The sequence below is a fragment of the Prionailurus bengalensis genome, chromosome E4 (genome assembly GCF_016509475.1).
Source record: "Prionailurus bengalensis isolate Pbe53 chromosome E4, Fcat_Pben_1.1_paternal_pri, whole genome shotgun sequence".
NCBI classification, from domain to species: Eukaryota; Metazoa; Chordata; class Mammalia; order Carnivora; family Felidae; genus Prionailurus; species Prionailurus bengalensis.
Genome location: NC_057360.1, coordinates 311,010 through 324,829, shown reverse-complemented (window position 1 = coordinate 324,829; position 13,820 = coordinate 311,010). Strand labels below are relative to the sequence as shown.

General features: G+C 53.6%; 1 protein-coding gene across 3 annotated transcripts in view; it reads left to right on the top strand.

Moving 5' to 3' along the window:
- Nucleotides 1–13,820, top strand: part of SUSD4 (sushi domain containing 4) — a 93,284-nt gene that overhangs the window by 54,368 nt on the left and 25,096 nt on the right. For all 3 annotated transcript variants that reach the window (XM_043568781.1, XM_043568780.1, XM_043568782.1), the window contains 2 exons: nt 2,768–2,941; nt 6,432–6,620. In XM_043568781.1, the coding sequence (XP_043424716.1) occupies nt 2,768–2,941; nt 6,432–6,620 (363 nt within the window). The remainder of the gene's footprint in view (nt 1–2,767; nt 2,942–6,431; nt 6,621–13,820) is intronic.

The window sequence follows — 13,820 nt, the reverse complement described above, 5'->3', positions numbered from 1 at the left end:
CCTGCACAGCAGGACTCCCAGAGGCTGTGCTGCGTAGCCGTGAACTAGGGATCTCGAGGGCGTGCTACCAACTCAGTTCCCGGAAGCACTTTTTGGCGAGCATTGGTGTCTGAAGTTGGCGTTTTAGGGAATCAAATCAGTTTTCAACACTGAAAAAGGGAGTAAGTCTAGCGTGTGGTGCGCATTCTTAAGACTTTTTTCCTTTTCTGCTCCGTTCTTTTTTCCTTTTCTGCTCTGTGCTTTAGGACCCCCGTGTGCTAACTTCTTTAGGACCAGTTAACCTGTTCTTCGGTATAAATGCGAAACACCGCCTTAATATCCCCTCCTTCGTCTGCTTACAGTATTAAATCCTTTGCCCCAAAGCAGGACTCACTCTCGGTGACGGCAGGCGGGTGAAGTTGATTTCTGGGAGGGAAGCCTTTGATAATCTCTCGGTTACGTCCCCGAAGTGTCCATTTGAGCGCTGTCTACAGAGGGTTTGATCGTTGACCCCATTCTGCACGACAGAATCAATACTGATGGACCTGTGTTCGCAGTCCTTGGCAGTGGTGTTTTTATAGCGGCCTTTAAAAATCCTTGCTGCCTGCTGGATGCATTTGTGCTATAGAAAACCTGTGCTTTTTCCATTTGAAACCAGCACTGATGAAGATTACGTTATTTTCAGACACTAAAGATCCTGGCTTATCTGTTTCCACAGAAATACTGTCCGTAGCCATTTATGGGTACAGTTGGCTGGTTGGGGCACACACACTTCTTCAGCGGGGACGCTGGGCGCCAGACGCTGTGGGTAAAAATTCAGGATGGCTCTGTGTGCCATTCGCTCCTGTCGAGGTGTGGTTTAGGGTTTATTACAGCTTGTCTGTTTCACTTCTGTCCTTTGTCCCAGCACAGCCCTGCTTACGGGAGCTCAGACTGCAGCCTCCAGCCCTCCGGTCGGTGGGCGCCCCTGTCCCCCAGCAGTCGGTCCTCTACCGTGCCCCATGGTGACCCCTCTCTGAGCAGAGGCTGGGAGGCTGTGGTTCCCTGTGACCTGTGTGTCACATGCCCTGTCTGTGCCCCGGCCCCTGCCTGTGGACACGGGCCTGTAGGCGGGAGTTCAGAGCCCTCTGTGTTACCGACCACCTCGCCAAGAAACCGTGAGGCTCCTGTCCCTGGTCGGCCAGTGTCCGCGTGCCCTCGGTGCCCGTGGACTTTACTCCCTGCAGCTGGCTGCCTGCTGAGCACAAGTTCCAAGTCAGTCGTGGAAATGGCTGTTCCGTCACGTAGATTCCTGTCGCAGGGTCGATTTACGGCGAGGTTTTATAGGCGGGTGCCTCGATGAATGTGTTTGTATCTGCTGTGAATGATTCCTGCGTCGTGACACTGAAGACTGATGCATGTTTTCCATTAAGAAGGCAGCAGCGGTCTGACTGCGTGACGCCGTTCAGGGTTCTTCCGGCACTGATTCCGGGGGACTTGGCTGTTCTGGTGGGAGACTGTTGCTTAAACGTGAGCAGCTGAAACCCCTTGCCACCATCCAAAGCTCAAAGCCAAGAGGTCAGATTGCAGGCAGGACAGCGTTTCCAGCCAGATGGCCTCTGCTGAGATCCCCAGGCCCAGGGAAGGCCTGGTGGGCGGGACCCCGGGGGCTTCAGGGTCCTGTTTCCCAGGGCGTTTCTTCTCTGCCGGACGTGTGGGGAGTCTGGAAGAGAAGAGTGGACGTGGGAGGAAGCCGGTGGCGCAGTCCCTGCTCTCGAGAGGAGGGCAGAGCCGGCTGGTGAGCCTTGACTTTGGCGGCCGTCCCTCGGAACCCCGGGCCCTCGAACCCCCGTCTCTGGGAGCCCCCGGCCCTCGGAGCCTCTGGCCCTTCTCGGCCAAGGCTCTCCAGCGCTGACCTTCTGCGGTCAGATTCCTGGTGCTCCCTGTGCACCCAGCCCCACACCAAAGCTCTGGGCCGCCTTCCGCCGCCTCGGGCCTCAGAGCTGACAGTTCGGAGCTTCGCGGGCCTGGAAGGTCCGGGTTTCTGTTGACGCTGTTCCAGCCGTGTGGGGGTCTAATAAGAACCGTCATAACAAATTCCGAAGCTTGGAGCGCAACCCCCTGTAAGGCAGGGCCTCCTGACTCTTGACAGTGGGATAAACCCCTCACTCGGGCGCATGTGAGTCGGAGGCACAGCCCGGCTGGCGGCTGTGCGCTGAGCTGGGAGGAGACCGCGCTGGAGGCCCAGGGTTAGATGTCACTCGCTTTATTTTATCTCTTGATCATCTGCTGTGTGCACTCCTTGTTCCTCGGGCCCTCGTTCGGGCGGCCCGTCCCCTCCCGACCTCCGCACCGCTCCAGCTGCCCCCTTGGGAGGCAGTGCTGGTGGCCTCACATGGGGGGAGGTCGGTGGGAAGTCCTAGCAGGTGCAGTCCTGCCTCGGCCCCTCTTTTCCACCAGGCGTATCTTCTGTGCCCCACAGGCTGAGGCTGTGGGCCGTGGGGGGACCACCACGTGGGTGGCGGCGTGAACCCCCAACTCTTGGCCACAATCACCGAGAGCTCACTGTGTGATATCGAGTGTCACAGGCAGGAGATGAAGTTGCTTTCGTGGCCAGATCCCCCTTCCTATGTCCCTCCCCGTGTCCCTCCCGTGCCCCTCCTGTGTCCCTGAGAAGCAGGCTGTGTTGCCCGTGGGCACAGCTGAGCCCCGAGTGGAGCCTGAGGCCGGGTCTGGGAAGAGGAGTGAAGCTGGGAGCCACGAGCGGTGTGAGTCAGGTCGATAACGTGTCCTGTTCACACAATTGCAGATTGCCGCGTCCCTCAGGTGGAGGATGCTGAGATCCGTAACAAGACCTACAGACACGGAGATAAGCTGATCGTCACCTGTCACGAAGGGTTCAAGATCCGTTACCCCGACCTTCACAACATGGTTTCGCTGTGTCGCGATGATGGGACTTGGGACAATCTGCCCCTCTGTCAAGGTGGGTGCAGAGCACGTGTCCCTAACAGGTCGCGGGGACCGCGCTCGGCCCGCACCCCCTGCACTGGGATCGGAGTCCCCGCACCCTCCCTGCAAAAGCATTCGCGGAAATACCTCATTGTTCAGGAGATAGGAGGCTGGCGGCCGGGCGTGAGCTCAGTGATGAATTATTGTAATGAAAACAGTATTTACACTCATTTCAGTGGTGGTGAGAACATACTTATGGCTAATCTCACAGAGGCCTCTGTAAGATTACAGAGGATCTTCATAATGCGATCCCTTTTTATAATGCACAAGGATCAGAAAAATAATCAAATTCAGATTTATCCAAACCGCACAGTGAGTATTCCTTGCACTTTTAAAATCTGCCTGGGCCGACGTCGACCCTGTTTGTGAAAATAAGTCCCCCCATTCACATCAGTTCTGATTTTATTTTTTGACATGGGACCTGGACCGAGGGCCCAAGAGACCCATGTATAATTCATCATTTGGGGGGAGGGCGGGCCGGGTCCTGTGACGACCAACGTGGGCCCCGCGTGTGGGAGTCCGGCTGGCAGGCTCTGACGCTCTGCGAGCCGTGGTTGCAGATCAGTGGTTTCCTTCCGTGGGGGCTGGAGTCGGGGCCCCTCAGGAGAACATGGGCGCAGGACTGGAGGACAGGGGACACGCACCCCACCACACGGCGGGGCTCTCCGCGGAAACTCCCCTCACCCCGCGGCTGCTCCCCCACTTTCTAAAGGTTCCCTTTCACACCACGTGAGGACCACGTGCCCCTTCACCAGCTCTTTCGGTCACAGTTATTTTTTTTAAATGCCCAATGGCAGGATCCTTGTCAGGGGCTCAGGTGCGGCTCTCCCCATGCTCGCCCAGCCCCTCCGTCCACCGCCCCACACTCAGGTCTCAGCGCGGCAGGAGGGAGCAGACCCACCGGGCTGGAGACTGGTGCTTCATCAGTCAGCCCTGCAGGCCGGCCTCATTCCTCCAGTGGCCTGGTCTGCACCCACCGGCCCTCCACTGGAGCCCCCGCCTGTGCCCCCCGCCATGGCACCCCTGCCCTCCCCTCCCCTCCACTGGAGCCCCCACCTGTGCCCCCCCATGGGACCCCTCCCCTCCCCTCCACTGGAGCCCCCGCCTGTGCCCCCCCCATGGGACCCCTGCCCTCCCCTCCTCTCCACTGGAGCCCCCGTCTGTGCCCCCCCCATGGGACCCCTCCCCTCCCCTCCACTGGAGCCCCCGCCTGTGCCCCCCCCCATGGGACCCCTGCCCTCCCCTCCTCTCCACTGGAGCCCCCGCCTGTGCCCCCCCCATGGGACCCCTCCCCTCCCCTCCACTGTAGCCCCCGCCTGTGCCCCCCGCCATGGCACCCCTGCCCTCCCCTCCCCTCCACTGGAGCCCCCACCTGTGCCCCCCCATGGGACCCCTCCCCTCCCCTCCCCTCCACTGGAGCCCCTGCCTGTGCACCCCCAATGGGGCCCCTGCCCTCCCCTCCCCTCCCCTCCACTGGGGCCCTGCCTGAGGCAGCCTGACTCCTCAGAGCCCTGGGAGGAATATAATTGGCCCTTAGAATGACATAACCCTGAGGCTTTCACTGTAGAACCGGGGGGCTGAAGCCCAAGGAGGAGCCACTCTATTATCTAGAGGTGCAGGTAGGAATCACATTACTGACTCAAAGTCTGGTTTCTACTGCTGTGTTTAGGATGGGACGGGCTGTCCCCAGGCACACAGCGTCTCTCTCTTTCTTTGATTTACTGCTTGAGTCATAACCCCTTCTGTCTGCTTTTGGGTGGTCAGGGAGCCCTGTCCCAAGGCCCCTTTTCCGGGGGAACTTTGGGTATTGGAGAGCAGCGCGTGATGCCCGCTGTGGGCCGTGGGCCAGCTGGTTGTTCCTTGGCGGAAGCCAACTTACCTGTGTGGGCGGCTCAGAACTGCACTCTTCCCCGGCGGGAGGCGAGGGTCCCCTGTGTCAGCGCCTCCGAACTTGCTCGGTTCTGATGCATCACGTGTTCGTGCCGATACCCGTGTTCTGTTTTCTCAGTTACTGATTCTGTTCGTTCCTGACCCCCAGCCTCCCCCTGCCCCCCACATTTCACTTTTGTTACGAACACCGTCCACGTTCAGCTCCGTCGTTAAATCATCGAAGGCCGTGGAGAGATGATGTGGCTGCGTCTCAGATACGGTCCACCCCGACCGTTGTTGACTGGTGCGGGGGGTGGTCTCTTGGGTCCGCAGATCTCTGTGGCTCCAGCACACGGCCGTGTGGGGTCCGCCCAGAGTCAGTGTCTCCCGAAGTTCTGCCTGCTGGGGGGCCTCTCTGGCCGCACCCTGGTCTCACCCTCGTACACGGACATCACCTGCCGGTTTGCTGACCAAAGCAGTTTCCCGAAGACAAAGCCCTCTGATGCTTCTGATACGTAACACAGCCGCCTAGAAGGAGGGCCCGGTCACCTGCTGCGGGGGGTGTGATGTAATTTGCACTCGGTGATTGGAAGGGAAAGGAGGGATTTCCATTATACGTTATTTATTTCACACACAGTTAGTTCTCCCCAGGAAGAGCACGGCTCGGCAGGGCCATTATTCCCGCCAGTGGAACCACTGAAGGCAGTAAGAGACCCCATGGTTGCAGTGGATGCCACACCGGGTGGGTCTGTGTGCTGGGAATGCCCCACTGGGCTGCACAGATCCCACTGGAAGTGTCCCCTGGGCTGCATGGGCTCCTGTGCCAGTGCTGGACCCAGCCCCACTTGCACTCGGAAAGCACACAGAACTGGGCCTCCGAGAGGGCCCCGCAGCTGCACCAGCACCCGGAGCCTTAGTGTCCGTCCTTGGGCTCCACACAGACCCGAACCAGAGGCTCAGGGGAGGACCCAGCAGTCTGCTCTGCGACGCCCTCTGTCCAGGTCATTCTCAAGGCTGAGAGCCACGGGGTCCCTTACCCACTGCACATAAAACACAGCTGGGTCTTTGGGCGGAATCACACCGGGTCAGGCGGGCACCCAATCTGTAATCCACACAGCAGCAGGGGGTTTGCGTGATAGCCTTCTCGAACGCCCCAGACCCCCCCCCAACCCCACCCCCACACCGTTGAAACAGTCAGGGTGTTGGTCCCTCCACGGTGGTTCTCAGCCCAGCGGCACATTCAGCTTACTTGGAGAGTGTCCAGGCTGCCTGTGGACCCGGGGCACGGGACCAGGCGTTGGTGTTTATCAAAAGTTCCTCGGGTGATTCTCAGGTGCACTCAGGGCTACGACCACCGGCCAGGGCCCCGCAGCTACCCCCCCTCTCCACCCCCCCCCCCACCTGCCGTGTGCAGCTGTAAAACCTAACATCTGAGTCACGAATGGGATAGTGGAGCAGATGAAGGGGTCTGGCCCAGGCGCTCAGTCCCCAGAGGCCAGGTCACGCTTCCAGCGAGTGAATCCACCGGGGCGGGGGAGGATCTGAAGGTGCACAGAGGCGATCAAGCCAGACTGTCCCCTTCTGTCCCCTCACAGGCTGCCTGAGACCTCTCTCCTCCTCTAACGGCTACGTGAACATCTCCGAGTTCCAGACCTCCTTCCCCGTGGGGACCGTCATCTCCTATCACTGCTTTCCTGGCTTTAAGCTGGAGGGGTCGGAGTATCTTGAATGCTTGCACAACCTCATCTGGTCGTCCAGCCCGCCCCGGTGCCTCGCTCTGGAAGGTAACGTGTCTCCCTGTTTCGCAGCTGGATCTTGGGTTATTGAAGCGGACGTGTCGTTAGGAGAGCTGAGCGTTATGGTCACAGTATTCTGTTTCCTGAGTACACGGGGCCCGAGCTGAGGCAGCGAGCCTGGCTATCGGCCGAGAAGCAGGACTTAGAACCATCGTAAAACCGGCTCCCCTCCCCTGCCCGTCCTAGGCTTAAAGGGAATAAAAGAGAAAAGTTTCAAGCATCAAAGGTTAAACTGCAAAATATTGCGGAGTTAAATGAAATGTCTTCAAAAATTAATTTTCTCTGCACTAAATGAAAACAGATTGTATTATGGCATCGTTAATCTCACTCCTCATTTTATCGTCGTGTCGATGTTTCTTCCTATTTCCGAGCATTTTACGGCTTAGCTGTAAATGCTTTGCTGGGAGCACACACACTTGGAAGCCTGAAACCAAGAGCTCCTTCCTCCGTGGCCTCCCTAAATGTCTGTGATGATTCTAGAGTGTGGTTCACGAAGGGGCACTGATCAGTGAGGGGACGGGGCGCCCAGTGACAGGATCAGGCCCATGTCTGGGGGGTAGAGCCGTACAGGCTTCCGCCAGGAAAGGCGGGCGTGCTGGCTCGGCCCTGGCTTTAATGCGGGTCTTAAAATTATGATCAAACAAACAGCGGTTTTCTTCTGGGCGTCTGAGCCCGGTGGGGAGAAGACAACGAGAGCTCCACCAGGAGCCCGTCCACAGCTTGTGTGGCCTCTCGTGGGAAGCAAGACACGACAACATGGCGTTCTCTCCAGGGTGTGCGTGCGGCGCGGGAAGAGGCTGGGGGTTCCGGGAAGCGCCTCCCCCAGGGATTTGGACTTGGAGTTGGGGGGGTGGTGGAGCGTCAGCAGGGAGGTGGGGAGAGGGGCTGCCAGACCACCAGCGGCAGGGGTGTCCTCAGAGCCCAGCCCCCACTGCCCACCCATCCCAAATCCCCCGGGGTCAACCTCCAGGGGACATGTCAGAAGAGATGTGGGTGCACAGTTAAATCTGAGTTTTAGATAAACAGCAAATGATTTCTTAAAAAAATGTTTTTAATGTGTATTTATTTTTGAGAGAGAGAGAGACAGAGCAGAGCAGGGGAGCAGCAGAGAGAGAGGGAGACAAGAATCCGAAGCAGCCTTCAGGCTCTGAGCTGTCAGTACAGAGCCCAACCCGGGGCTCGAACCCACGCACCGTGAGATCCTGACTGAGCTGAAGTCGGACGCTCAACCGACTGAGCCCCCCAGGCGCCCCAGCAGCAAACTATTTCTTACTGTGAACGTGCCCTGAACGTTGGCATGGGACTTAACTCATGGTGGAAAATTACTTTGTTAAATTTGAAGTTGATATAACCCAGTGTGCGGTGTTCTCACTCGTTAAACCGGCGACCCTAACCTCAGGGTGGGGCGTCCTGTGTCCCTCCCCCCCATCTGGACCGCAGGCTGAGGTGAGCCTGGGTCCAGGAGAGGGGGCTCTGAGGTCCGGAAGCGTCTCCCTGCGCAGACAACCAGAAACAGAGACTCGGTGGAGGGAGTCATTGGCGGGATCCCGTCAGTTCAAAATGCCGGTTTTCACACCTCTTCAAGTCGGTCGCGTTCTGATCAGCTCCGTTTTGAAACTTTGAACGCTTGTTTTTGTGGAGCCTGGAGAACACGGTGTGAACAGGTACGGCAAACTTGGAGGTCTGAACGGGGAGGTGGGCCGCGGCCCCCGCCAGCGAGGGCCGTGGCCCAGGGGGCCGCCTGCGTTGCAGATGCCGAGTCCTTCCTGGAGTTTTGTCGTGTGCGTTTAGATCACCTTTATTCCCCCGCGCGGTGCCGTACAACACCTGCCAGACCCAGGTGCGGGACGTTGCGCTGCTAACCAGCTGGAGACCCCAGAGCCACGGTCCTGGACCCAGAGCCACGGTGCAGCCTGAAGGCTTTTGGTCTCAAGACTTGATAGAAACGGGGCTGAATTAAACGATGGGTCAAAGTAACAAGTGCGACTTTGCGACAGGTTATCCAGCGGGGCCCCGGTGTCGCCCCGGTGTCGCTGTTTCTTCAGCTCCGCCGGGATCGTGTGCCACGTTTGCGGGGGGCAGGGCCCTATTTGTACAGCATAGTCACTGGGCGTGCGTGGTCGGTGAACCGTCCTGAAGGGCTCTGCCCCTTGCGCGTGCCACTGTTTCCCCCTCGGTGTCCATCTTTCCGAGCTCACAATCGGATTTTTCTTGATGGCCCAGTGGAAATCTGTGCACGGTGCTGGGGAAGCAGGAAGCTCTCAGGGGCTTCTGAATATGGGGCGATCTGGCCCCCGAGTGCCCGGGTCTGGACGGCTGTGCCGTGGCGCTTTCCGGGCTCACCGTGACCCCCAGCCCGTTGGCTGTCCGTGTGCCTGTCCTGCAGCTCCCCCAGCCCCAGCTTTTCCAAACCTGCCAAGGGCCAGGAGAAGGGGTCACACAGAGGGCCAAGAGGCAGGTGGCACACTGAGCAAGGGAGTGCACCGCCATCAGACCCGCCGGGCGGGCTCCCGTCCTGGGTCTCCCCCTTCATCGCCTTGCCCCAGGGTGGGTCACTTGGCTCGTCCGTCCCCATTTCCGCACCTGCCAAATGGGGCGGATGGTATGTTCCTCCCGAGACTGCGAGGCTCCACGTGGTAACGAGTTCGGAGTTGGTGAGTGGTCCTCCAAGTGGCCGCCGTTATCACTGTGCTCAGAATTTAGATACGTAGGCCGGTCCGGACATGGCGGTGCGAACAGAGTACCGAGCTTTTCTGCTCATACGTTGTGACTGTTCTCGCTGCTCTGGTGTCTGCAGATAAGACGAATCCCAGATGACAGAAACCCTGAACCACAGCAATTTGCATTAATTTTGAGAGCTTACTATGTGTCACAGTGTTGGACACAGTAACTCAGTCTTCCTAGTGAGACAGGTGCTGTTTTAACCCACTTCACCGATGGGCAGACCCAGGCTTGTAAAGTTCCAGAAACTCACCAGTTCACACCACCAGTAAGTGGGCGAGCTGGGACTCAGACATGGGTCTCTGTCACCTCAGAGCTCATGTTCCTAATCACCAGGGCACTTTATCCAATTAAATTCCAACGTCCAACAGGGAAATAACGGGATGTTTTTATAGCCATTTTGTAAAGAGTGAAAAAATTTTGAAAAAACACATAGGAAGGGACTCCTATGTCATTATTCGTCCTGTGGGAATCCTAGCTGCAGGGCACGTGAGGCCAGATGGAGGCCACTCGCTATTGTCCCCAGGACCTGCCGTCTCCCCGTCACGGTGGAGAGCCCACCAGGGTAGTGTCTCCTGTCACAGACCAGGTCTGACACCTTGAAGGACAACCTGACCTGTCCAGACCCTCCGCCCCTGGGTCCTGGCTCTTCTGCCACATGGTGCCTCTTGGACTCACTCGGCTGGAGGGCACCTGGTGAGGTCAGGCTTCTCCAGCTCCGATGGCCGCCCCAAGGTGTCCGTGACCCCAGGATGGATGCCTGGCCTCATGAGGGGCTCACATTTCGGAAGGAGAAGCTCCAGCAGCTTCGCTGAAGGCCCAGGTCATGTGTCCAAGGTCAGGACACTTGCCGCACTGAGAGCGGAAGGTCCTGGAGCACGCGTTCCCTGTAGCTGTGCTGGGGGCAGGGGACAAAGCACCTGAAATCATAGTCTTGAACCACAATGTCGCTCCATCGTTGAAAAATAGACTCGAGGCTTTAAAACAAAGGTTGTAATAAAGGACAATGAACGACACTATATGATGATACAGGTGTCAATCCACCAAGAAGGTACAGCATTTATAAATACATATGTACCCAACATAGGAGCCCCTAAGTAGTTAAAGCAAATATTAGCAGACCTACAAGAAGAGATTTATAGCAATACAGTGATACCAAGGGACTTTAACACCCGCTTACATCAGTGGACAGATCATCACACAGAAAATCAATCAGGAAACATCAACCTCAAATGACACATTATACCAGATGGGCTTACCAGACGTATACACGGTACTCCACCCCAAACCAGCAGAATACACATTCTTCTCAAGTATACGTGGAACTCTGTGTCCAGGACACATCACGTGTTAAGCCACAAAGCAAGTCGTAATAAACACAAGAAGACTGACATCCTATCAAGTATCTTTTCTGACCACAGTGGTATAAAGCTAGAAATCAATTACAAGAAGAAAAACTGGGAAAACAAATACGTGGAGATTAAATAACATGTTACTGAACAAGTGCTGGGTCATAGAAAAAAATCAGAGGAGAAGTAAAAAAAAATACGTAGACACAAATGAAAAAAAGAAATGTGACATAATGAAATCTACAGGATACAGCAACAATGGTTCTAAGGGAAAAGTTCGTAACAATACAAGCCTACCCAAAGACACCACAAAAATCTCAAATAAACAATTTACACCTAAAGGAACTAGAAGAACCAGCAAAACCCAAAGTTAGCAGAAAGAAGGATATAATAAAGATCAGGAAGGAAATAAATGAAATAGAGACTCAAATGATAATAGAAAGATCAATGAAACTAAGAGCTAGCTTTTTGAAAAAATAAACAAAATTGACAAACTTGTAGCCGGATTCACCAGTAAAAAGGAGAAAGGCCTCAAATAAAATCAGAAATTAAAGAGGAGAATTACAGCCAACAGCACACAAATACAGAGGATAAAAGGGGCTACTGGAACAATTCTATACCAACAAAATCGGACAACGTAGAAAAAAATGGGTAAATTCCTAGAAACTTATGATCTTCCCAGACTGAATCATGAAGAAAATCTGAATAGACTGATCACTAGTAAGAAGATTGAGTCAGTGATCAAAAACCTCCCAAGAAACCAAAGTCCAGTACCAGTTAGTGTCAGTGGTGAATTCTACCAGACATTCAAAGATTTAATGGCAATCCTTCTCAAACTCTTCCAAAACACTGAGGAGGAGAAAATGCTTCCAAAGTCATTTTACAAGGCCAGCATTACCCTGATACTAAAACCAGATAATGACAACACAAGAAAATCATAAGCCAGTATCCCCGATGAACAGTCATGTAAAAATCATCAACAAGGTATTAGCAAAATGAATTCAACAATATATTTAGAAGATCACATACAATGATCAGGTGGGATTTATTCCAGGGATGCAAGAGTGGTCAACATTTGTAAGCCAGTCATCGTGATATGCCACATTAACAAAACAGAAGGTAAAAATCGCGCGGTCATTTCAATAGATGCAGGAAAAGCATTTGTCAATATTCAACATCCTTTTATGATAAAAACTCTCCACAAAGTGTGTGTAGAAGGAATGTACCTCAAGGTAATGAAAGTCGTAATATGACAAACTCAGAGCTAATATACTCAACAATGAAAAGCTGAAAACTTTTCCTCTAACGTCAGGGACAAGACAAGGATGCCCCTTCTCCCTCTTTCATTCAACATAGTACTGGAAGTGCTAGTCAGAGCAATTAGGCAAGGAAAAAAAATAAAGGCACATAAAAAGTAAAACTGCTACTGTGTGTAGATGACATGACACTATATATAGAAAACTCTGAAGACTCCACCAAAAAACTGTTAGAATAAATAAACTTAGTAGAAGTTGCTGGACACAACATTAATATACAAATATCTGCTGCTTTTCTATACACGAGTAGCAAACCGTCAAGAGAAATCAAGAAAACAGTGTCATTTACAATCACATCAGAAAGAACCAAATAGGATGAGAGGGTGATCTGGCTATGACATTTGTCACCCATTGATCACCAAGGTTGATTTGGCTGGTCTGGCTGGCTGGGCAGGTGTCCCCTTCCTCCCTCAGCTCTCCACATGCATCCCTCCCGAAGCTGCACACTTAGTAGAAGCAGACGACCTTCCCCAATAGAGGAGGACGGTCAAAGGCATACAAGTGGCTGTGTTCACCTCCTAGGACCTCCACACAAGCTCTCAAAGTCCATTTGTGGGAGAATGTAGGGCAGTCAAGCTTCCAAGAGTCAACACGTTCAAGTGAGGCGCTGCATGCGGCGGTCTGCCTTTCTGTAAAATTAGAAATGAAAGAAGAGTAAAATACCTAGGAATAAATCTAACCAAGGAGGTGAAAGACTGGTACACTGAAAACTGTAAGACTTTGATGAAAGAAACTGAAGGTGACACAAACAAATGGAAAGACATTCCATACTCATGGGTTAGAAGAACATATTTGTTACAGTGTCCATGCTAGCCAAGGCAATCTACGGATTCAAAGCTGTCAAAATTCCAATGGCGTTTCTTCACAGAAATAGAACAAATCATCCTAAAATTTCTGTGGAACCACAAAAGACCCTAGATAGCCAAAAGAGTCTTGAAAAAGAAGAGTAAAGCCAAAGGTATCCCACTCCCTGATTTCAAACTGTATTACAAAGCTATAGCAGTTAGAGCAGTGTGGTCCTGGCACAAAAATAGACATGTAGATGGACAGAACAGAATAGAGATCCCAGAAATAAACCCACAATTATATGGTCAATTACCTTACGACAAAGAAGGCAAGAATACACGATGGGGAAAAGAAAATCTCTTCAACAAATGGCGCTGGGAGAACCTGACAGCTACATGCAAAAGAATGAAACTGGACCACTTTCTTACATCATATACAAAAATAAACTCAACATGGATTAAAGACCTGAGTGTGAGGTCTGAAACCATAAAAATCCTAGAAGAAAACAGAGGTGGTAAGCTCCTTGACACCTGCCTCAGTGAGGTTTTCTTGGCCCTGACTCCAAAGATAAAGGAAGCCAAAGCAAAACTAAGCAGGCGGGATTACATCAAAATAAAATGCTGCCATGAAGGAAACCACCGAGAAAATGAAGAGGTAGCCTACTGAATGGGAGAAGATGTTTGCTAATCATATGACCGATGAGAGGTTAATATCCAAAATATATAAAGAACTCATGCAACTCAATAACAACAAACACCCCCAAACCATTGAGTTAAAAATGGGTAAAAGATCTGGACAGATATTTTCCCAAAGAAGACATCCAGATGGCAAACAGACCCATGAAAAGATGCTCAACGTCACTTCTCATCAGGGAAATACAAATCAAAACCATGATGAGATGTCGCCTCACACCTGTCAGGATGGCCAGAATCAACAACACAAGAAACAACAGGTGTCGGCGAGGATGCGGAGAGAGGGGAACCCTCGTGGCACTGTTGGTGGGAATGCAGACTGGT